The sequence below is a fragment of the Ovis canadensis genome, chromosome 1 (assembly GCF_042477335.2).
Source record: "Ovis canadensis isolate MfBH-ARS-UI-01 breed Bighorn chromosome 1, ARS-UI_OviCan_v2, whole genome shotgun sequence".
NCBI classification, from domain to species: Eukaryota; Metazoa; Chordata; class Mammalia; order Artiodactyla; family Bovidae; genus Ovis; species Ovis canadensis.
Window position 1 is genome coordinate 204747425 of NC_091245.1, and position 23362 is coordinate 204770786.

A 23362-nucleotide genomic window follows, 5' to 3' on the forward strand; every position below is an offset into this window, starting at 1 on the left:
TTCTCAGAATAAATTCCTAGAAATAGAATTGCTGAGCCAAAGAATGTATAAGTATATAAAAATATAAATGTTGATCTTTTTCTATTTATTAGCATATAAATTTTGATACATAAACAATATACTACTGTTCCTTCTTATCTGATATGTGACACAGAGGCTTTCTTTTCCTTCTGTACTCTCACTACCAATGTAATTATCCCTTGCAATCTGGTACTTTCTAACAATGATTTTTTTATTTGTTTATTTTTGGCTGTGCTGTGTGGCTTCTCATTGTGGAGGCTTCTTTTGTTACAGAGCAGTCTCGGGGGCACACGGGCTCCTGTACTTGGAGCACGTGGGCTCAGGAGGTGCAGCTTCCCAGCTCCAGAGCTCAGGCTCAATCGTTGTGGCGCGTGGGCCTAGTTGCTCAACGACATGTGGGATCTTCTGGATCAGGGATCTCACCTGTGTCTCCTGCTTTGGGAGGCAGATTCTTTACCACTGAGCCACCAAGGAAGCCCTGCAATCTGATCCTTTAAAAGATACTATCACGAGTATCTTTTACTCATAATAAGCACTTTGGGGCTTATTGGACATTTTTCTCCCTCTCTAATTAATTGTCCTTTTGTATCCCTTGCCTATCAATCTGTGGAGAGGCAGTATAGAATCTGGAGTCAAACAACCTGTGTTTGAATCTCTGCACTATACCACTTGTTATTGTTAACAAACTTGGGCAAGAGACTTAGCCTCTTTGCATTTCCATGTCTTTCTGTTTCATGCAATTGTTGTCAGGGTAATTATATAAGTAAAACTCCGTACACAGTAATTGCTATATAAATCTTAGTTGCTATTGTCATTTCCCCCCATCTTTTTCCTAATGATTTGTAACAGCTAATTACATATTAAGGCTGTTAACCATTTGTCATGTTGTAAATATCTTCCACTAGCTTGTCATTTCTCTTTGCTCTATTTGTGGTGTCTTGTGCCATAGTAATTTAAAATAGGGTTTTTTTGAACAAGTGAACTACTATATGAAGTTAATAGTAAATGTTTCCCTTTAGCCTTCCTTCTCTTACCCAAATTTTACCCAACTGCCACTCCCCATAAGTATAGTATTATTATGTTTTAAAATGTCTTATGAGCATATATGTAATCATTTTATTCAAAAACAAATGGAATCATGCCACATATAGTGAATTACTGTTGCTTTATTTCTCACTTATTATGAGCGTCTTTCCATATCTAGAGTTAATTCTCTTTAATGGCTTTTTAATTCCATTGTATGACATTACTGTAATTTTTCTACTGAGCATGCTGTTTTTTGATATTTGGGTTTTCTCTAGGCTTTCTCTGCTACCAATAGTGTCAGAATGAATGTCCTTAAACATAAGAGTGTGAGCAGATCTAGAAGTAAATTCTAAGACTGCAGCTATTACATCAAAAGGGAATGCATTTTTCTTTTTAATTTTCACGTTTTCCTTCAACAGAATTAATGCAGAAATTTTAAGAATTAAGATAGATCAGTGTTGTTTTCCTTTATGGACTTCTAGCCTTTGATGTTATGCTAAGAAAAAGCTGCCTGCTATCTAAGAGTTATCCTTCCAGGTTTTCTTACGTCATTTTTAGTTGTTAATTTGGGGGGATTGTTGCTTATAATTCATAGGCAGTTTATCTTAACTTGTACATTGAGCTAGGGATCCAGTGTTATTTTTTTTCCAGTGCATCACTCAGTTTGAAATGTCAGCTTTGTTGTATGCCAGATTCCCACTGAGTCTCGTTCCTGGGCTCTATTCTGTTCCTCGTTTTGTCTACACCACAGTTACTTCGGTTTTATACTATCTTTGACAGTGTCAACACCAGGGTTATTTTTTTTTCCTCAAAAGATTGAATTGAAAGGATAGTCAACTTATACTATACTTGGGAAAATTGAGAATATGTAGGAATTTTCTGTCCCTTGAAGCTTCAAACTTGTGAATATCTCTTCATTCCTAACATCACATACTGTGTTTTCTCTTTCCTTAGTCAAATTTATTAGGGAGTTTTCTTTTAATTGTTTAGTAGTTAAGGATTCCCTTTTTGTTATCTTACAATAGTTTCCTGTACTTTCCTCTCAAAGAATGTTATTGAAACAGTTCTGGTTTTTGTGGTCTTGCTCATGCCTGATCAGATTTTGGAAACCAGGAATCTTGGAAGGATATACCTTCTCTAATGGACTAAAAGTTGTGTTGACGGCTGTAAAATCAAGCTTTTAATTGATAATGTGTAGCCTCTATATAATTATTTTTTATCTCTATGACTTATTACATTTTGAGGGCAGTTTACTGTTCCCACTATGATTATGACTTTTTAAAATTCTTTATTTCTAACAGATATTTGTTTAATGTATTTTTATAATTATATTACTCTAGAAATAATCTGGAACTTTGGTCCAAATTATTAAATTTTCTTTCTTAGTCAGTACACAATCTCATAATTCAGAGTTATTTAGAATTAGCTAAATTTTACTGGTCTCTGCTCACTGCAAATGGTTTCTTGTGTTCCATAGCTTCTCATTTCTTGAGTTATTTGTTTTGGTTTCTTTTTCTGGAGTACTTCCTTAAATAACTTTTTTTCAGGAATAGCACATAAATAGTATAATTTCTAAGCCTTTGTTTATCTGAAAATGCCTTTTTTTGCCCTTCACACATGAATGAAAGTTCAACTGGATGGTTAGAGAGTCTAGGGTCATAGTTCCTTTAGAACTCTTAAAGCAGTACTTGTAGCATTTTGCTTTTCAGATAAGTTGCTACCAGTAAGAAACTTTTTTTTTTTCATTTGCCTGTAAGTTTTTTGCTTTTTGTAGCATTTCACCTTCACCCTGGGAAATCAGAAATGTGAGTCAGCCCTTCAGTCTGACTGTCCAGGTTTTGCGCTGGTTCAGGAAACCTGGGTCTGTAATTAATTTTAGCATGCTTTTCTTCCCTGTTTTTTGCTTCTGGAGGTTACACTTTCTGGAGAGAGAGTAATCTTTTCCCTCTACTTGTCATGTCTTTCTGAGTCCCTCCTTTTGTTTTGGGTGAGTTACCCTTCTTGTGCACTGACTGCCTTTTCAGGAGTGTCCATGCTTCTATGTACATGGTTTCTATTGAGTTTTTACTCTGCTAGTTTTTAATTTCTAAGAGTGATAATCTAGTTCTCTGATTGGCTTTCCTCATAGCAGTCGTACTCACATATTAAAGCACTGCCCTCTTGAATCTCACTGAGATATCAAAGCAGACTTTTTTAAAAAGTTCTCCCTCTTTGCTGAATTAATTTACCAAGGTCCTGTGCTTGCCTTGCTTAGCTTTGCTTCCCTCTTCCATGCTGCTGATTCTCTGTATATGTCCGGTGGGTTTTAATTGTTCATTCATGTACTTAAACTCAGCAGAAGGTTCTAATATGGGCAGCCTTATCATAACATACACTGTAGGTCCCACCTATAAACCAGTGAGTTTGGAATGTTCCATGTGAGGGCAGCATTGGGTTAAGATCTAGAGACACAGAGTCAGACAGAGGATCTGTGCTCCAATCCTGGCTCCACTTCTTTCTAGCTTACCAACCTCTGGTCCCTATCAGCTCCTGAGGTGGTCCTCTGAGAGCACACAGGGCTGGGAGGCAGGGGCTGGAAGGAGGCACTGGACAAGCAGGGGTAGCGTGTGTGCCTTCTGAACCCTGAACAGCTCTACCCATGACTCTGACCCCTCTGCCCAAGTCCATTCCCTTGCCCCACGTCCATGTCCCTGGTTCCAGGGAGGAGCACTTGCCATCTTTGTAACAGCACTCTGTCATCACACTAAAGCTGTTTGCATGTCTGAAAATATTTTGTATGCCTGACCCTTGCCTCTTGACGACCTTCCCACCCCTGTCTCTTACTGCTCCATGATTTCTTTATGATTCAGAATGTCACCTAAACGATGCATCAGATAGTCATACCCAGCAGCTTGGCACTGAGGACCCTGTCGTTCTTCTAGGAAAAGCAGGCCCAGCTTTAACTCTATTCTAAATGTTCATGAGTGTGTTTGATATATTTTTGTTGGTGGTCAGTCACTAAGTCATGTCCAACTCTTTGCGACCCCATGAACTGCAGCACTCCAAGCTTCCCTGTCCTTCACTCTCTCTCGGAATTTGCTGAAACTCATGTCCATTGAGTCAGTGATGCCATCCAACCATCTCATCCTCTGCCACCTCCTCCTTTTGTCTTCAGTCTTTCCCAGCATCAAGGCCTTTTCTTTTCCAGTGAGTCCCATCTTCACACCGGGCGGCCAGAGTTTGATGTCTACCCCCCTACCACCCCAGCATGGTCTAGCGTAGAAGATGACATAGAAGATGACACTAATTTCCCTCAAGCCAAGAATCTGAAAGGAACCAGTGGATAGCAGTGACGCCCCCACCCTTGTGGCCTCTCTTTTTGGGGGTCACATCTTTTAGGACCACCTGCAGCATGATCTCTTTCCCCACCATATCTGAAATTGTAATTCTTTTGAAACATCAAACGTAAAGTAGCTTCTCCCTCATGAAATAGCTGCTGCTGCTGCTAACTCACTTCAGTCATGTCCCACTCTGTGCGACCCCACAGATGACAGCGCACCAGGCTCCCCCGTCCCTGGGATTCTCTAGGCAAGAACACTGGAGTGGGTTGCCATTTGCTTCTCCAATGAATGAAAGTGAAAAGTGAAAGTGAAACTGCTCAGTCATGTCTGACTCTTAGCGACCCCATGGACTGCAGCCTACCAGGCTCCTCCATCCATGGGATTTTCCAGGCAAGAGTACTGGAGTAGGTTGCCATTGCCTTCTCCAATGAAATAGCTGAGGACCTTCAAACTGAGACAGTAAGCTCAACTGCCATTTTAGAGTTAGGGTTTCATACCACCTGTCCCACTCTGGGGCCCCAGCTTATCAAATGGCTACACCCTGCTTTCCCATTAAAGATAACATTTATTCAACAGGTTACTTCTTGATCATTAAGCCTAAGCACCTCTTCCATTTGAGCTTGTGGCCTCCCCTGTAAGCGTGGGGGTAGAGGGAGTGGGGAGTGTGATAAATGAGTGCTCATTTACCAGTAGCGAAGGCCATACGGTGCCCAGTGATGGAGTCTCCATGCCGGTGACCTCATCGAGTGCCACGTGGTATACTTCAGGGACATCCGTTGTACATAGGGTCAAACCCAAGTGCAAACCGAGGCCCACCTCTGCGTGACCTGGCACTGCCTGCCTCTCTGTGTGTCTCATTCTGCCTCAGTTATTTTTGCCATGCTGGCCTCTCCTGTCCTGGCTCTGTGAGAACTCTGTTGAGAGTGTTTCTCAGCCGGCACCTTATATGGGGCTCCACATCCTCTGTGGGCCCCCACTCGTAAGTTACCTCCTCCCAGAGTCTTCCCAGACCCTCCCGGTGAAATCACCAGCCCACTGCTTATCTCAGCAGCTACCCCTCCACGTGTCCTCCTGTTCATTTCTTTCATATACTGTCTGCCTCCCCAGTAGAACCTAAGTTCCATGGTGGCAGTGACCCTTTTCTTAGTATCTGTGTCCCCAGCACTTAGAACAGTGCTTTTGCTCAAATATCTTATGCATGAATTAATAAACAATTGAATGAAATCCCACAATAGTATTATAAGCTGTAGATACTCTTTAAATCCATTTGTGGATGAGGTTCAGAAAAGCTGAGTAAATTATCCCCAGTTGTATACAGCTAGTGATTCAGACTCAAGTCTTCTGGGGCTTCTGACTCCAAAAACCATCCTACAGACACAAAAGCTAATGACAGAGCCTCAGCTAGAAACAAGCTCCTGATTGCTGTGTTCAGGTTTCTTTCTCCACAGTGGTTTTCCAGCTGTAACTCATGAACAAAAAGAGGACTGAGGAATCAGTTCTTTTTAGCATTTTACAGTTCATTCCCTCCCCAACGCAAGTGGTAGATCTAAATTTGATACCATATTTGTCTTGGGAGTATTTAAACCCAAAACGGAGCTACCCTTGTGGTTTGTCTCTTTTGGGCTCAAATCATAATTCAAAAGAATTATTTCTGCTGAGGGCTGAAGGAAAAACTTTCCAGGTAAGAGGAGGGCAGACGCACCCTTTCCCCAAGGATTTGTCTGGGCAGAAAAGCTGCTGGAATTCTCTCCCAACCCTCCGTGGTCCAGAACTGAGACCTGCGCTGAGCAGAGTGGAGTTGGTGTTCTTCAAGAAAGAGGCAGGACCAAGTAAGTGAGCCAAACATCTTCACTCAAGCTTCCTTTCAAAAGTGGAGTTTGCCAGGAGAACACTGATCTCATAGCCCCCTCTTGTGGCCATGAGGTGTCACTGCAGCCTCTTTCCGCGTTACAAAAGCAGAGGTTGGCTTCACAGTGTGGTTGCCAACAAAGGGCAACTAGCCAAAGCGATGGTTTTTCCAGTAGTCATGTATGGATGTGAGAGTTGGACTGTGAAGAAAGCTGAGTCCTGAAGAATGATGCTGTTGAACTGTGGTGTTGGAGAAGACTCTTGAGAGTCCCTTGGACTGCAAGGAGATCAAACCAGTGCATCCTAAAGGAAATCAGTCCTAAATATTCATTGGAAGGACTGATGTTGAAGCTGAAACTCCAATACTTTGGCCACCTGATGCAAAGAGCTGACTCACTGGAAGAGACCCTGATGCTGGGAAAGATTGAAGGCAGGAGGAGAAGGGGACGACTGAGGATGAGATGGTTGGATGGCTCACCAACACAATGGACATGAGTTTGAGTGAACTCTGGGAGTTGGTGATGGACAGGGAGGCCTGGCGTACTGCAGTCCATGGGGTCACAACGAGTCGGACACGACTGAGCGACTGAACTGAACTCCCTTCCTTTGGCAGAGCTTCTGTCTCCTGAAGGTGCTATGGACACCCCAAGCACCCTTGGGGGAAGCTCCCCACCGTGTTCACATCTCTTTTTCCCCTGAGGTCAGAAGTCCACTGCCCAAACTCAAAAAGAGGAATAGCTACATTTTGATTCCTAAGGCAATGTTGTGCTCTGTAACAGAGAAGCCAGTTGGATATTCAGGGGACAGAGAACACCAGGAGATCTGTTCAAGGATCCTCAAATGGAAGTTAGGTCCACTAACTCCAAGCCTCATCGTGTCTGACAACTGCCAGACAGATGGGCCCTCGGGGATTGGTCCCAGAGCTGCCCACCTCCCTTCCTGTAACAGGCAGGTCAGCATTTATTATACTTGGCCTTATGTGTAAAACACAGTGAACTAGACTCTGCTGACTCTGCTTAACGTTCTACCCATAAAATATATAAAAGCAGATGCGTTCCTGTCTCGCAGGACTATTATGAGGATTGAGAGAGTTTATGAATAAAGCATCTACCACAATGCCTGGGACACAGGCCTTGAATAAAAAGCAGCTACTTTTAAAATGAATCCTATTTTCTTAACAGCTCTGTGTTTTTCTACCACATCTGCCTTCCTGTTCCTTGCTTCCCCTCCCCCAATATGTATATATATATATTCATTCATTTTCTCTCCTGTGTCAGTTTAACTCCTCTATTCTCCATCACTCCATTTCTTCTGAGATTCTCTGGGAGCTCAGTGATCTGACTTCCCCAGGAACACCTTTGCTTGTTTGGACTAACTCTTGGACTTGTCCTGGCACCTTCTAGTCCTTTAATCCACGGTTCATAATTCCTCAGAAAAGAGAAGCCACTGGCCCTCCCTCTCGGCCTGAGGTTAGGTTAGAAAGTGTGAGTGCAGGCTCCCTACCCTGGTGGGTTCCTGGGAAGCCCAGAGCTTGGCTCCGCCAGGGAAAGCAGCAGAGATCTGAGCTTCAGGGCTGCGCAGTGATGTGCTGGGAGCCAGGGTTGCGTGTGGGTGCCCTGCCTCCCTGAGTTTGGTGAGCGGCCTCGCGGGCACCACTGACTGACTGTTTCTCTCCTGCTGCAGACCCACTCCGGATATTTCTCCAGCCTGTGCCCCCCTCACCAGTTTGGCCCGTTCCCGCACCATCACTCTGTAAGTGCCCACAGTTTACTTCCATCTGCCACTCGTCCCTCCTGTAGCCAGTGCCACGCAGTCCTTGGCAGACTGGCCAGGGCGTGCTCAGGGCCCGCATGCTGTGCCCTGTGGCTCCAGGCTGCCCTGGGAGCGAAATCACAGAGCGCCAGCACAGGAGACGACCCGGCACTCGAGCGCACAGGAGGAAGCCCCGTCAGCATTCCGCTTGCTCTCACAGACCCCACAGGTGGCTGGAAGCTGGTGTGGGGAGGGGTGGGGAGGTGATCAGCAGTCTAAGGAGGTGATGCTGGGCCAAAGAACAGTCTCCAAAGTTCTTTAACAAAGTCTACAGGTGGGCTGTGTCATTCCCACAGGCCTCTATGGACAAGGACTGCAAGGGCCCCCAGCGCCCTTGCCCATGTCTCTCTAGGCTGTCCCTGTGCGGCCCAGTCAGTGGGTTTAATCAGTCTCATTATGAACCATTGCCCCTGCAACATCCACTCCTACCAAGGATGGGGAGGGCAGCTCTGCATTCCCACCAACAAAGTGCCTCAGCACGGTATGCTTACGAGCTGTTGATTCCTTGGAGGAAGACCCAGAAGGGATACTCACGTTTGAACTTCACAGAAAGCCTGTGAACAGACAGCTTGCTGAGACCAGTGAATTCGGAGCTGCTCGACAGAAATTTGCACTCTGGCTGTAGGGTAGTTATTAATAGTACGGCCACCGTTCAGGTTCATCCCTCCAGCTTCCCACCTGCAGTGCCCCAGGCGACAGAGAGTCCATGTCGCTCCCGGCCACTGGTCTGTAATGGTGAGCGCCTGGGGAGGCAGCCCACAGGGGAATGATGGCATCTGTCTTGTCTTGTCCTTCCAGTATCCAGAGCAGGAGATCGTCAATCTCTTCATACCCACCCAGGCCGTGGGGGCCATCATCGGGAAGAAAGGGGCACACATTAAACAGCTGGCCAGATTCGCCGGGGCCTCCATTAAGGTAAAGCTGCTCTTGACAGCCATCTGTGTCCCACCATCTTCCACACCCCGACCTAGCCCACGCCCCTTATTCCTTCTGTCCATCCTGGGGAACTCTTACACCATCCGCAGAATCCTGGAGGACCTGGAAAACCTGTCTGCAGCACTGTTTCCATATGTACTCGTGTCTTCCTCGCTCACTCCTTTTTTTGTTCAACTAACAAATGAATTAGGAAAAAAAATACTAGTAACACGTAAGCCAACCTAGTCTTCCTTGGGCTACCATTGTCCTCCTCTCCTCAGGATAAAACAGAGGATTCTCCTAAGTGAAGGGACTGTGGGCCTGAGGGAAATGATAATTTATACTCAGCAGTTGTCAGTGCTTTCATGCCTTAGTCTCCACTTCAGAAACCCCTGAACTTTGAAACAAAACAGTTTGAATGAAAAGCTCTTTGAAAAGCAGTGATGAAACCATAGACAAAAGCTGGTGACAAAGCCTGAGATGCAGCCTGGACACTGAGCAGAGGGGTCAGGGAGGAAGGCCCCTTGATTCACACAGCACCCGAGCTCCGAGGTCGCTGCAGTTCCATACCCGCATCCTGCCTCCCAGAGCATAACGGGAAGAGTCGTCAGAGAAACTGAAAGGGGAGGATTATTCGGCCCTGGTCCTGGTCCTGGTCCAAGCTGGGCTATCAGCGCTGACTCACGGGCAGAATGCTGAGCACGTCCCAAGCCTCATGAAACACTTTCGGAAACAGAGTTTCCGTTGTTACGTAAAATAATTCGCTGCCATGGGACAACCCGGAATTCCGAACAAGAAGTCTCATGACTTGGAGAGAAAGAATGCTTACACTTTCTCCCCAAGAAGAGCTGGAATTTCTCCCACAGCAAGTGTGCTGGAGGAAAAAAAAAAAACATTGAGTGAGTGGCACAGAACAAGGCCTCAGTGAGACCGTGACAGGATGTTACGTAGGTAAAGCACTTTCCCTCTCGGCCCTGCTGGTCTCACCCACGAAGTGCACAGACTGGAGGAGAGCCCGAGGGTGGGGGGTGACCAGTGGTGGAGCAGCTAGAGCCTTTGCACCCAGCAGGCTTGTTGCAGGTGAGACCCCGGCCCAGGTACCACAGGCTGTGCTGGGCCCACCCTCCATGTGGGACAGGTAGGGTGTGGACAGCCACTGGGCTGGCTGCATACTGAGATGTCGGGTCCTGTGGTCTGAGATGCAATGCAAGAGACAGAAATAATTTCAACTAGAAGGGACTTGAAGAGCTGTCTCATTAAATCCTATTTCCACTGAGAAAAGTGAGTTGGAAAGAGGGAGCGGGCCACAGCAAGGCTTAGATAGCAGCCCTGCTGGCTTGTAGGCTACGGGGCACCCCCGGGGCTGACTACAGCAGTGACTCTCCACTTGCCCTTGCCCCTAAGGAACCAGGGCCCAGTGTAGCATTGACGTGTCGGTGGCCACAAAGTTAAAGCATATGAGAGCCGAGACTGGACGAGGCTATCCCGTCTCTGGTCCAGTGTCTGCTCACTATAGCACTCTGAATGCTCGACCGGTCATTCCAGCAAGTCTCCAGTAAAGTAGAGAAGGATCGACCCCTTGGGCTTCCCCTGAGCCTCCCCATAGTCGCTCGGTATCCCAGCAGCATTGAGTGGTAGTGTGACTTCTGTGCTGGACAAAGACCACAGGGCTGGGCCAGGAACAGAATGGGCTCTGGCGCTCTAGAGCAGCAGGAGAGAGAGGAAACCAGGGAAGCCAAGCATTTGGAAGAGAGATTTCCTACTTCTTAAAACTGATCTGGTTTTTGCTAGTTCTCTTTTATCTTGACGGGTCTCTCACAGCATGTCTCTAAAGGTGATGATCTCACCTGCTCTGGAGAACCACCCCCATCCTGCCCTGCTGGTCTTCAGGGGCCACGCCTAGAGGCACACTGATGCCACCGGGGCAGGGGCAAGCTTTACGCTAACGTGGGAGCACAGTGCTGGCAGGTGGTGGGCTGAGCTGGGACCCTGTGGTACACGAAAGAGATGCTTCCGTCACAGGCGAGAGCTGAGACCTCATCACCTGCTTAGCCTGCAGAGCCTCTGGATGGCAGGTTTAAGAATGTCACACACAATTCCCAGGCCCCACTCCAGCCCTGCTCACCCGTGATCTTGGTGGTCACCCCATCTTTCTGTGTCCCGTCTGCTTCAGTCATAGAATGGGTTCCTCATCGCAGGTCCTCTCAGGGTGTTTGCCTGCAGAGTGCCATTCCAGAAGTGCAGCCGCACACGTGTGGCTCTCAGAGTGCCAGGCTGGGCTGGGAATGCCAGGTAGGGGACAGATGACTTTCTTTCAGAACTGGAGCAAGGCGGCTGTGAGAACTGATTGGGTCAACACGACCCGGGAGTTAGCCTTTCTCAGTTTGGGTGGATAAGGGCTGGGAGCCACTGTGCCCATGCTCTCTCGCTCTCATTTACCCTGGCACACAAGGAGCGGACTGAATGCCGCCTGTGGATCTAGGAGTAGAGACGGGTTCCCACCAGTGATCTTTTTTTAAGATTTTTTTTTTTTTTTGATGTGGACCATTTTTAAAGCCTTTATTGAATGTGTTACAATATTGCTTCTGCTTTATGTTTTGGTCTTTTGCCCACAAGGCATGTGGGATCAGCTCCCTGACCAGGGGTCAAACCTGCACCTCTGCATTGGAAGGTGAAATCTTAACCACTGGACTGCCCTCTCACCAGTGATCTGTGTTGCAGCCTGCTGGAGGGTCTCAGTCCCCTGGACACATCTGTGTATTTTAGCTGAGGCTGTAGCCCTGAGGTTGGAGGCTGGCAGGCAGTCTGCCCGCAGCAGAGGGAAGATCCTCCAAGAAGCTCAGTGATCGGTGACGTGTCTCACGTTCATCCTCATACCACTAAGTAGTCAGGGCCGGATCCTCCTTGAGGCCTCGGAGAAGGGGCTCCCCTTGGCTCCGTCTTCACAGCAAAGCTGGAAAAGTGACACAGGACACTGAGGCCTGCAGATGCAGCCTGGCTTAGGATGTGCACTGAGAGAAAAGTAAATTAAACGCTGTGGAGGCAGAGGTCTTTTGAGGGGAGCCTGAGACTCAGACACAGTGGTTCAGAGACAGTGGCTTCAGACACCGCCCGTTAGTGGTGTGTCACGCATGCTGAACAGTTCAGGTCAGTCTTGGGGATGGTGTCTCTGGACGGTGCATATGACCTCATGAGGTGCATTTGTGTACTAAACTGGCTCATCCCTAAATGCCCAGTGTACTTTTAACTCAGTTTAAAGTAACTTTACAGGAGTTCCCTGGTGGTCCAGTGGTTAGGATCCTAAGCTTCTTCTGCAAGGGACATGTATTCAATCCCTGATGGGGAACTGAGAACTGAAAGCTGTGCAGTATGACCTAAATAAATAAAAGTAACTTTAATTTTGCTCGAGTAGGGAATATATAAAGAGGTTATAACAAAAAAATGTATGTGTGGTCCACCTTGAGTTGCGTTAATGTCAGATTGAGACTGAGAGCTAGCTCCAGCTTGCCAGGTTCAACCATGTTCCACCTGTGGGGAGAGAGGATGTATGCAGAGCACCCTGGAACCAGGGCGTCCTCATGCTTGCTCAGGCGCCACCACAGTCCTAGTCACGCCTGCTCTAGTTCAGTTATCACTGGCAGCCAAGACAGAACCAAGATGCCCTTTCCTGCAGACTGGCTCAAACTGAACTCTGTTGGCCAGCCCTTCCTTGCCTCTGGGCCCTGGGTGGGCTAGAGGGCTCCTTGGTGAAGAGGTTGGTCACTGCTGGTGTTGGGGGCAGTGACAGGCAGTAACTAGGAACCTGCTTCCCACCTGAATTTGATACCGGGCACTACTATCATTTCTCCCGAGACCCAGGGTGGAAGCAGCAGGGTCAGAGTCCCGGATGCAAAGGCTCGAGCCCCGTAATCTCTTGCTGGTAGGGGTGCCGCCCACCTACATGAGGAGAAGGGGCTCAGGGAACAGCACCAAGCAGCAGCATCTCCCTCTTGCTTTGTGAACTGCAGATCGCCCCAGCAGAAGGCCCAGACGTCAGTGAAAGGATGGTCATCATCACCGGCCCACCTGAAGCTCAGTTCAAGGTCAGTGCCAAGAACCCCCTCAGTCCTGAGCGCAGGGCTGCCTGTTGGGGGCGCTGAGGACCTTTAGCAAGTGCAGCTGCCCCAGGGGCAGCTTCAGGCTCTTCTTCGGAGGCTCCATCCTATCTCCATTTCCCATCTTGCAATAGTCTCCGACCCACCCTATCTTCCCCACCTCCAGGCTGTGCCCTTACCTGGAGCCCTCCTCCCCTTCTCTCCTGTGAAAAGTGGACTGTCAGTGCCCAGTTCAGATGGCACCCCCACGGGCACATCTCTGATCCCTTGGCCGTGGTTTTGAAGATGGCGCATAAACACAGGGTGTGAGGGGAAACACACAGTTTGCTGGAAGTGTTTGGAGGGGTGCATTCCTTCATTTTATACTGGAGTAGTTTTTTCCAGTGTTGTGTTGGTTTCAGGTGTTTGGTTATACACATACATATATCCATTCTTTTTCAGGTGGTTTTCCCATGTAGGTTATTACATAATGTTGAGTAGAGTTCCTTGTGCTATACAGTAGGTCTTTGTTGACATATGATAATCCCAAACTCCTAATTTATCTCCCCACCCCTAATTGCCCCCTTGGTAACCACGTTTGTTTTTCGTCTGTGAGCCTGTTTCCTTGTTTGGTAAATAAGTTTACTTGTATCACTTTAGATTCCACATGTAAGTGATATCATATATTTGTCTCTGATTTACTTCACTTACTATGATAATCTCTAGGTCCATCCAGGTTACTGCCAATGGTATTTATTCTTTTTTAAATGAGCTGAGTAACATCCCACTGTGTGTGTGTGTGTGTGTGTGTGTGTATCACTTTTGGTTGGAGCATTTAATCCTTGTACATTTAAGGTAATTATCAATATGTATGTTCTTATTGCCATTTTGTTAATTGCTTCGGGTTTGTTGCTGTCTTTTTTTTTTTCCCTTCCTCTTTTGTTCTCTCACAATTGATGACTATCTTTCGTGTTGCGTTTGGACTGCTTTTTCTTTTTTGTCTATCATAGATGTTTTGGTTTGCAGTTACCAGGAGGTTTTGGCATAGCAGTCTTTATATATTCAGCATTGTTTAATAAAGTTGCTGATCTAATTTCAAATGCCTTTCCAGTATCCTGCATTTGTACTCTCCTCATGATTACTGCTTTTGACATCCTATTTGTGTATGAATAATTTCCCACCTTTACTGTATGTTTGTCTTTACTGGTGCACTTGCCCATTCATAATTTTATAATTTTCTTGTTTCTAGTTGTGAGCTTTTCCACCTAGAGAAGTTCCTTTAGCATTTGTTATAAAGTAGTGAATTCTCTTAGCTTTTGCTTATCTGTAAAGCTTTTGACTTATTCATTGATTCTGAATAAGAGCCTTGTTGGCTATCCTTTGTTGTAGGTTTTTCCCTTTCATCACTTTATTTTCTCAGGCCATTTCTCTCTGTCATCTTCTTCGAGAACCCTTATAGAGTGAATGCTGGCACACTTAACGTTGCCTCACAGGTCTCTTAGCCGTGCTCATTTCTCTTCATTCTTTATTCTGTTCCACAGTGTGATTTTCACCAGTCTCCCAACTCACTTATTCATTCTTCAGCATCAGTCCTTCCAGTGAATATTCAGGACTAATTTCCTTCAGAATGGACTGGTTGGATCTCCTTGCAATCCCAGGGACTCTCAAGAGTCTTCTCCAACGCCACAGTTCAAAAGCATCAATTCTTTGGCGCTCAGCTTTCTTTATGGTCCAGCTCTCACATCCATAAATGACTACTGGAAAAACCAAAGCTTTGACTAGATGAACCTTTGTTGGCAAAGTAATGTCTCTGCTTTTTAATATGCTATCTAGGTTGGTCATAATTTTTCTTCGAAGGAGAAAGGGTCTTTTAATTTCATGGAAATAAAGTCTGCCACTGTTTCCATTGTTTCCCCATCTGTCTGCCATGAAGTAATGGGACCGGATGCCATGATCTTAGTTTTCTAAATGTTGAATTTTAAGCCAGCTTTTTCACTCTCCTCTTTCACTTTCATCACGAGGCTCTTTAGTTCTTCTTCACTTTCTGCCATAAGGCTGGTGTCATCTGCATATCTGAGGTTACTGATATTCCTGGCAATTTTGATTCCAGCTTGTGCTTCATCCAGCCCAGTATTTCTCATGATGTACTCTGCATATAAGGTAAATAAGCAGGGTGACAATATACAACCTTGACATACTCCTTTCCTGATTTGGAACCAGTCTGTTCTTCCATGTCCAGTTCTAACTGTTGCTTCCTGACCTGCATACAAATTTCTCAAGAAGCAGGTCAAGTGGTCTGGTATTCCCATCTCTTTCAGAATTTTCCAGTTTATTGTGATCCACACAGTCAAAGGCTTTAGCATAGTCAGTCAAGCAGAAATAGATGTTTTTCTGGAACTCTCTTGGTTTTTTAATGATCCAACGGATGTTGACATTTTGATCTCTGGTTCCTCTGCCTTTTCTAAATCCAGCTTGAACATCTGGAAGTTCACATACTGTTGAAGCCTGGCTTTGAGAATTTTGAGCATTACTTTGCTAGCGTGTGAGATGAGTGCAATTGTGCCGTAGTTTGAGCATTCTTGGCATCACCTTTCTTAGGGGTTGGAATGAAAACTGACCTTTTCCAGTCCTGTAGCCACTGTTGAATTTTCTAAATTTGCTGGCATATTGAGTGCAGCACTTTCACAGCATCATCTTTTAGGGTTTGAAATAGCTCCACTGGAATTCCATCACCTCCACTAGCTTTGTTCGTAGTGATGCTTTCTAAGGCCCACTTCACTTCACATTCCAGGACGTCTGGCTCTAGATGAGTGATCACACCATCGTGATTATCTGGGTCGTGAAGAACTTTTTTGTACAGTTCTTGTGTGTATTCCTGCCACCTCTTCTTAATATCTTCTGCTTCTGTTAGGTCCATACCATTTCTGTCCTTTATTGTGCCCATCTTTGCATGAACTGTTCCCTTGGTATCTCTAATTTTCTTGAAGACATCTCTAGTCTTTCCCATTCTATTGTTTTCCTCTGTTTCTTTGCATTGATCGCTGAGGAAGGCTTTCTTATCTCTCCTTGCTGTTCTTTGGAATTCTGCATTCAAATGGGTGTATCTTTCCTTTTCTCCTTTGCCTTTCAGTTCTCTTCTTTGCACAACTATTTGTAAGTCCTCCTTAAACAACCATTTTGCCTTTTTGCACTTCGTTTTCTTGGGGATGGTCTTGATCCCTGCCTCCTGTACAATGTTATGAACCTCCGTCCATAGTTCTTCAGGCACTCTGTCTATCAGGTCTAATCCCTTGAATCTATTTCTCACTTACATTGTATAGTCACAAGGGATCTGATTTAGGTCATACCTGAATGGTCTGGTGGTTTTCCCTACTTTCTTCAATTTAAGTCTGAATTTGGCAATAAGGAGTTCAGGATCTGAGCCACAGTCAGTTTGTTTTTGCTGACTGTATACAGTTTCTCCATCTTTGGCTACAAAGAATACAATCAATCTGATTTCGCTATTGACCATCTGGTGATGTCCACGTGTAGAGTCTTCTCTACCTTCAGGTGGATTGCCTGTCTTGATTTCATTTAGTTGTTCTTCTGGGGTTTTATCTTGTTCCTTCGTCTGGAACATACTTCTCTGCTGTCTCAGTTTGTGTTTGTGATCTCCCTTCTGTAGGCTGCTGGATTGTAGTTCTTCTTGCTTCTCATGTCTGCCTCCTGGTGGGTGAGGTTGGTTCAGGGGTTTGTACAGGCTTCCTGGTGGTAGCGACTGGTGCCTGCCGGCTGGTAGATGGAGCTGGCTCTTGTCCCTCTTGTGCAGCAGGGCCATGTCAAAGGGCATGTCTTGAGGTGCCTGTGGACTCAGGACAGCTTTAGGCATTGTGTGTGTCGGTTGATTGCTGGGGTTGTGTTCCCAGCCTGTTGGTTGGCCTGAAGCACTAGAGCTTGCAGGCTGTTGGGTTGGGACCAGGTCTCAGTACCAGATGGTGACCTCCAGGAGAGCTCACGTTGCGGAATATTCCCTGGGGCCTCCGCTACCAGTGTCCTTGCCCCACAGTGGGCCACAGCCAATCCCCGCCTCTCCAGGAGACTCCAAAACCTACAGGTAGGTCTAACTCGGGCTCCTATGGAGTCACTGCTTTGCCTTGGGTCCCAGGGCACATGAACCCTTGTGTGCACCCTCCAAGAGTGGAGTCCCTGCTTCCCTCAGTCCTGTGGAGCTCTTGCACTCAAGTGCCTCTGGCCCTTCAAAGCCAAATGCTCTAGAGACGCCTCCTCGGGATGCCAGACGCCCATCTGGGGAGCCTGGCATGGGGCTCAGAACTCTCACTCCTCTGGGAGAACCTCTGCAGTATAATTAGTTTCCAGTTTGTGGGTGGTCTGGTGGGTATGGGATTTGATTGTATTGTGACAGCACCCTTCCTGCCATCTGGTTGTGGCTTCTTTGTTTTCGGATGCAGATTATCTTTTTGGAAAGGTTCCAGTCTTTTTGTTGATGGTTGTTCAGCAGTTGGTTGTGATTTTGGTGTTTTCGTGAGAGGAGGTGAGCTCAAGTCCTTCTGTTACTATTCTGCCAGCTGTCTCCCTTCTCCTGCAGTATTCTGTTTTTACCTTTTCACCCCCAGAAAAATTATAAATTGAGTTTTCTAAAAGAAACATTTATAAAAATATAATTTGTAGTAAAAATACTTAAAATGTGTCTGAGAAAAAAATTAACACATGTATAAATGTTCAAGGACAATAATCCTTCAACTCATGATGGATAAACAAAATGTGGTATAATGACGTAATAGGATATCAGTCAGCCATGAAAAGAGTGAAATTCTGATGCACAGTACATCATAAGTGAGCCCAGAAAACATTCCACCCAGTGAGAGAAGGAAGACACAGCAGGCCACACATGGTATATTCCATTTATGTGAAACATCAGAAAAGGTAAATCTGTACAGACTAGCCTAATGGTTGCCAGGGACTAGAGAGGGGGAGCTGGGACTGTCTGCCAATAGGTACGGGTTCTATCTGGGGGAATGGGATAGAAACGTTCTGAACAGTGGTGGTGGCTGCACAACGTAATGAATGTCCTAGAAACTACTGGAGTGTACACTTGAAAGTGCAGAGTTTTAGATTATGTAAGTTATATCTCAGTTTGGTTTTTTTTAATCCTTTTAGGGGTTTCCCTGGCAGTCCAATGGTTAAGACTCTGTTTCCACTGCAATGGGCACAGGTTTGACCCCTGGTCAGGAAACTAAAATCTCTTATACCGAGCAGTGCAGCCATTAAATAAATAAATACTCAAATTTTAAAAAGAACAATAAGCTGTTGGCTACACTACCTCTGGAGTTAGGTATCAAAAAGCAAATCCTGTCACCACCACCCTTGCCTCCATCCTTTAATAACAGACTTATGAACATACTGTGGGTGGGAGGAAGTTAAGAATTCCCTGAACAAATTCATTCAAGCAAATATTTATAGGTGCTCAGGATACAAAGACTACAGGTAGTTCCACCCTGTCCCTACACACAGAAAGCTCCCTGTGCGATCGTGTGCAAACCCGAAGACACAGCAGTGTCTATGCATGTCACTTGTTGGGTGTGGAAGGCGTGTGCCCACCGGGTCTGAGCCAGCTGAGCGGGCCCTGGTGAGCATGGGGCTGGGGTTGTGCCATGCCTTGGACTCACCAGTTCCCACAGCAGTGCGGCTAAAGCAGGTTGACATGTCTTGCTCTCTCAGGCCCAGGGGCGGATCTTTGGGAAACTGAAAGAAGAAAACTTCTTTAACCCCAAAGAGGAGGTGAAGCTGGAAGCCCACATCCGAGTGCCCTCCTCTACAGCCGGCCGTGTGATCGGCAAGGGCGGCAAAACCGTGAGTGTGCTCTGAGCTGCCTTCGTCTCCTGGCCTGACTTCCCTCAGACCCCCACCCCTGACTCTCCTAGGACAAAAATGGAATCCGCGATCCGGAGCTGAGGGCCTCAGATTCAGTGCTGAGCCAGACCCCGAAAAACCAGGGTCCTGAGTCCAGACACGCTGCATCTAGGCTACATGCTGGGAAGTGAAGACAGGGAGCCACCTCCTGCCCCTGTAAACCCACACACACAGCAGCGGGAAAGAATAGGGAGCAGAGTTCCACCCAGCTCCTCGGACATGCCTTGGAGATATTGCAATGAAGCGAGTCACACGTTTTCTGGTTTCTTCCCCCACAGGTGAATGAACTGCAGAACTTAACCAGTGCAGAAGTCATCGTGCCTCGTGACCAAACACCAGATGAAAATGAGGAAGTGATTGTCAGAATTATCGGGCATTTCTTTGCCAGTCAGGTACCTGTGCTGTGAGCGTCCAGTCTCTCCTGCTAATCTCTTGTCAAGTCTCTAAGCTCTTGGTGACCTGTCGGGTGGCCCCAAGCCCTGCGCACACCCATGCCCTGACCCCCATGCACAGATGGGACAGGGCAGGCGCGACCATTCCTCAGCTTACTGCTGCTCTCCTAGCTCTGCTAGAGGAGGCTGAGGAAGGGCCTAGAGCTTTGGAATCAAGCGAGTACAGTTCAGCCTCTCAAATGCTGGACTGCGAGCTCTTGCATTCCCTCATCCTCCTGACCAGGCTTCAGTCACAGCCTTACCCTGCTGGGAGTCACTTACCAGGAAGGGTCACCCTTGGACCCTGAGGACCAGCCTGGGTGCCACAATGACACTATTACAGGTTAAACGCTCATCCCAGGAGACCCGTGTTTCTCTTTCCTCTCCTCTGCTGCACGACACCCCTCGTTAGGACTCAGAGCTCCACACAGCTGCTACTCGTCCAGGCAGAAGGGCCAGCCCCTCAGCATCATGGAACCTGGTTCTTTCTAATGCTTTGTTATGGATGGGGTAGGGGTGGGATAAAGCAGTCCAGTCCCCATCCTGAAGGAGCACAGGCGGTCTCCACTGACACGGCAGGTGTGTCTGGGTGTTCGCACACGTTCCCAATGCCATGCTTTGCCAGGCCCTGTGATGCTGCTGCAGCCCCATGACCCACAGGCACCCTGAGACTCCTACAGTCAGAGCCCGGCCACGCCACCCCTGTGGCTCTCCCCTCCCAGCCCTGGGCACAGGTCTCAATGGCAGGGCTCTCCCTGCAAAAGGAGCACCAGGGTGGGTGAGGGGGCAGGTGTGGGTTCATGTGTTTTCTCCACTTGTTCAAGGTGGAGTTGGTGTCTGGGCCAGTTTCTCACTTCCTCCCCATGCCATTGACTGTCATATCCCCGCTATACACCACACTCTAGGAAGGCAGGGGGGTAGGGGGCAGCATTGGACACTGGAGTGAGTGTAGCTGGGAGAGACGATGCTGTCTGACCTCTGCAGGGTCCTGAGTCACTGATGCCCTGGTTGTGGTTCCTGGGATCCCACTTTCTTACCTTCCACCTAGCAGCCTTGGGGTGGGGGTGGGGAACTCTGCCACTTTACTGCAATTGAGTCCAGATGACACTTCTGAGGTTACCACCTCTTCCCCCCAAGTCCCAAGCCTACTCCCCAACTCCCCTCTGCCTGTCCTCAGAACTGGGTTCCTTTTTTCCCCCCATCCCCCTCCTCTCCCTTGCTGCAGACCGCACAGCGCAAGATCAGGGAAATTGTACAGCAGGTGAAGCAGCAGGAGCAGAAATATCCTCAGGGAGTCGCCTCACAGCGCAGCAAGTGAGGCTCCCACAGGCACCAGCAAACAACGGATGAATGTAGCCCTTCCAACACCTGACAGAATGAGACCAAACACAGCCAGCCAGATCGGGAGCAAACCAAAGACCATCCTGAGGAATGAGAAGTCTGCGGAGGCGCCAGGGGCTCTGCAGAGGCCCTGAGGATCCGGGGGGCAGGAAGGGAGGCGGGAGGGCAGCTGTGTCGAGGCCCAGCCTCCCGCCTCCCCCCGGGGCCTCTGCAGGCTTCCCAGCCATCCACTTCACCATCCACTTGGATCTCTCAACTCCCACCACGCTATCCCTTTTAGTTGAACTAACATAGGTGAACGCGTTCAAATCAAAGCAAAATTCACACCCTTTTCTTTTTGTGGAAAATCGTCTCTGTACATGTATGTACATATTAGAAGGGAAAGATGTTAAGATATGTGGCCTGTGGGTTACACAGGGTGCCTGCGGCGTTAATATATTTTAGAAATAATATATCAAATAACTCAACTAACTCCAATTTTTTTTTTAATCAATTATTAATCTTTTTTCTTTTTCAAGAGAAAGCAGGCTTTTCTAGACTTTAAAGAATACAGTCATCCTTTGGGAGGTCTAATGGTTTAGTAAGAAACTTCAAGGCCACCCACACAAAATTCACCTGGAGGGAAATCTCATCGAAAGGACACTCACAGCAGTTCTGGATCACCTGTGTATGTCAACAGAAGGGATACCGTCTCTCTGAGAGGAAGCTCTGTCTCTCTTCATCCCTAACTCTCACACCCATCTCTCTTTGCTTCACAGGTCTTAAACTGGTTTTTGCACACTGCTATGTAATTCTGTCTCTCTCTGTTTATCTCTCCCCCACCCCCTCTTCCTCCCTGTCTTCTCCATCCCCATTCTTTTTAATTCCCTCATCCCTCTGTCTCAATTCCCATATCTACGCACCCCCCAGGCAAAGCAGTGCTCTGAGTATCACATCACACAAAAGGAACAAAAGCGAGACACACAAACCAGCCTCAGCTTACACTTGGTTACTCAAAAGAACAAGAGTCAATGGTACTTGTCCTAGCATTTTGGAAGAGGAAAACAGGAACCCATCAAACCAAACAAACAAAAGAAAAATTCCACAAAGAAAGAATGTATTTTGTCTTTTTTACATTTTGGTGTATAAGCCATCAATATTCAGCGAAATGATTTCTTTCTTTTTAAAAAAATATGGAGGAAAATAGCAATTTACACGAGGTCGTTGGCCCAGGGCGTTAAATTTACAGATTTTTTTAACGAGAAAAACACACAAAAAAAGCTACCTCAGGTGTTTTTTACCTCAGCACCTTGCTCTTGTGTTTCCCTTAGAGATTTTGTAAAACTGATAGTTGGAGCATTTTTTTATTTTTTTAATAAAAATGAGTTGGAAAAAAAAATATCAACTGCCAGCCTGGAGAAGGTGACAGTCCAAGTGTGCAACAACTGTTCTGAATTGTCTTCCGCTAGCCAAGAACCTATATGGCCTTCTTTTGGACAAACCTTGAAAATGTTTATTAAAAAAAAAAGATGACAAAGAAAAACAGAGAGAGAAAATATTGGAGATGTCCTGAATTTCAATAGGGTACGCGCCATTAGGGCTTTTTGCGCTAAAGGATGAACATGTACTGGTTTATGTGAACAAGCCATTTTACCACCAGACTGCAATGCCAGTTTCCTCTACTGCAAACAGTGTTCTGTGACAAAAACAAAAACAAACAAAAAAAGAAATATATCCAGCTAACCAGAGCCTGGTGTCTCGGTCTCTTATTTTACTAAGTGTCACCCACCCTAGGCATCAGCTGGGCCCTGCCTGAGGGGACTGTGGGGGAACGGGCGGCACTGTCAGGCCTGGGAAACTGCGCTGAGGAGGCCGGCTTCTCCAGGCCCGTCTCGGAGCAGCCACACTAGGTCAGTGGTGTTCAGACTGCTCCTCAGGCCGGCAGCAGCAGGATCGCCTGGGAACTTGGAAATGGCAGACTCTTGGGGTCCACCTTGACTTGGAAATTCTGAGGGTGGACAGTGGGTGTTTCAGGGAGCTCTCTGGGTGACTCCAATGTGCGCTGAAGTTTGAGACCCACAGGACTAGAGGGCTGGATACTGACTGTGTAGTAACTGTAAGGCCAACCCCTATCTTAAACTTGTAGGTCTGGCCAGGGAAAGAGCTTATTTTTGTGTGAGGGAAAGGAAGAGGGACAACATGCCTGGCAACGGAAAGGACAAGGTACTTGCTTCACCCCACCCCTCCACAGAAGCCCTGTGTTACAGATTTCTGGAGATGGGGTGTGTAGGCCTGAACATCCCTTCCATCCTGCTCAGTTTCTCTCCTACTCTGCCTGTTCTCTCTGGAGAATCTCACTTCCTCCAACACGGAGCCATGGAAAGGAAGGATGGAAGAGGCTGTTTGCAAATTAGAAGAGGACTCCAGCACAGAGGGAGAGCTTAAGAACATAAGAAAAAGGATCAGTAGAATAGTTAGATGTTTAGAGAGGTTTTAACCAAGGAAATGATAAGCCCTAGACAGAGGCATCTTGACAGGACAGGAAGCAAGGGTGGAAACACTGGACTTCTAAGGGAAGCAGGGGAAAATGGATAACCTGGCATCAACTAAGATGTAAATGACTCGGTGATTGAGTAGACTGAGACAGGATAAAGACTTAAGGAGTATGGAAAGCATCTGGCATAGT

The 23362-nt window shown here is 46.9% G+C and overlaps 1 protein-coding gene across 4 annotated transcripts in view; it reads left to right on the forward strand.

Moving 5' to 3' along the window:
* Positions 1-22424, forward strand: part of IGF2BP2 (insulin like growth factor 2 mRNA binding protein 2) — a 164030-nt gene extending 141606 nt beyond the window's left edge. For all 4 annotated transcript variants that reach the window (XM_069558665.1, XM_069558667.1, XM_069558664.1 and 1 more), the window contains 6 exons: positions 7899-7967; positions 8826-8942; positions 12950-13024; positions 18734-18865; positions 19204-19317; positions 20582-22424. In XM_069558665.1, the coding sequence (XP_069414766.1) occupies positions 7899-7967; positions 8826-8942; positions 12950-13024; positions 18734-18865; positions 19204-19317; positions 20582-20674 (600 nt within the window). In that variant the 3' untranslated portion in view covers positions 20675-22424. The remainder of the gene's footprint in view (positions 1-7898; positions 7968-8825; positions 8943-12949; positions 13025-18733; positions 18866-19203; positions 19318-20581) is intronic.
* The last annotated feature ends 938 nt before the right edge of the window (positions 22425-23362 follow it).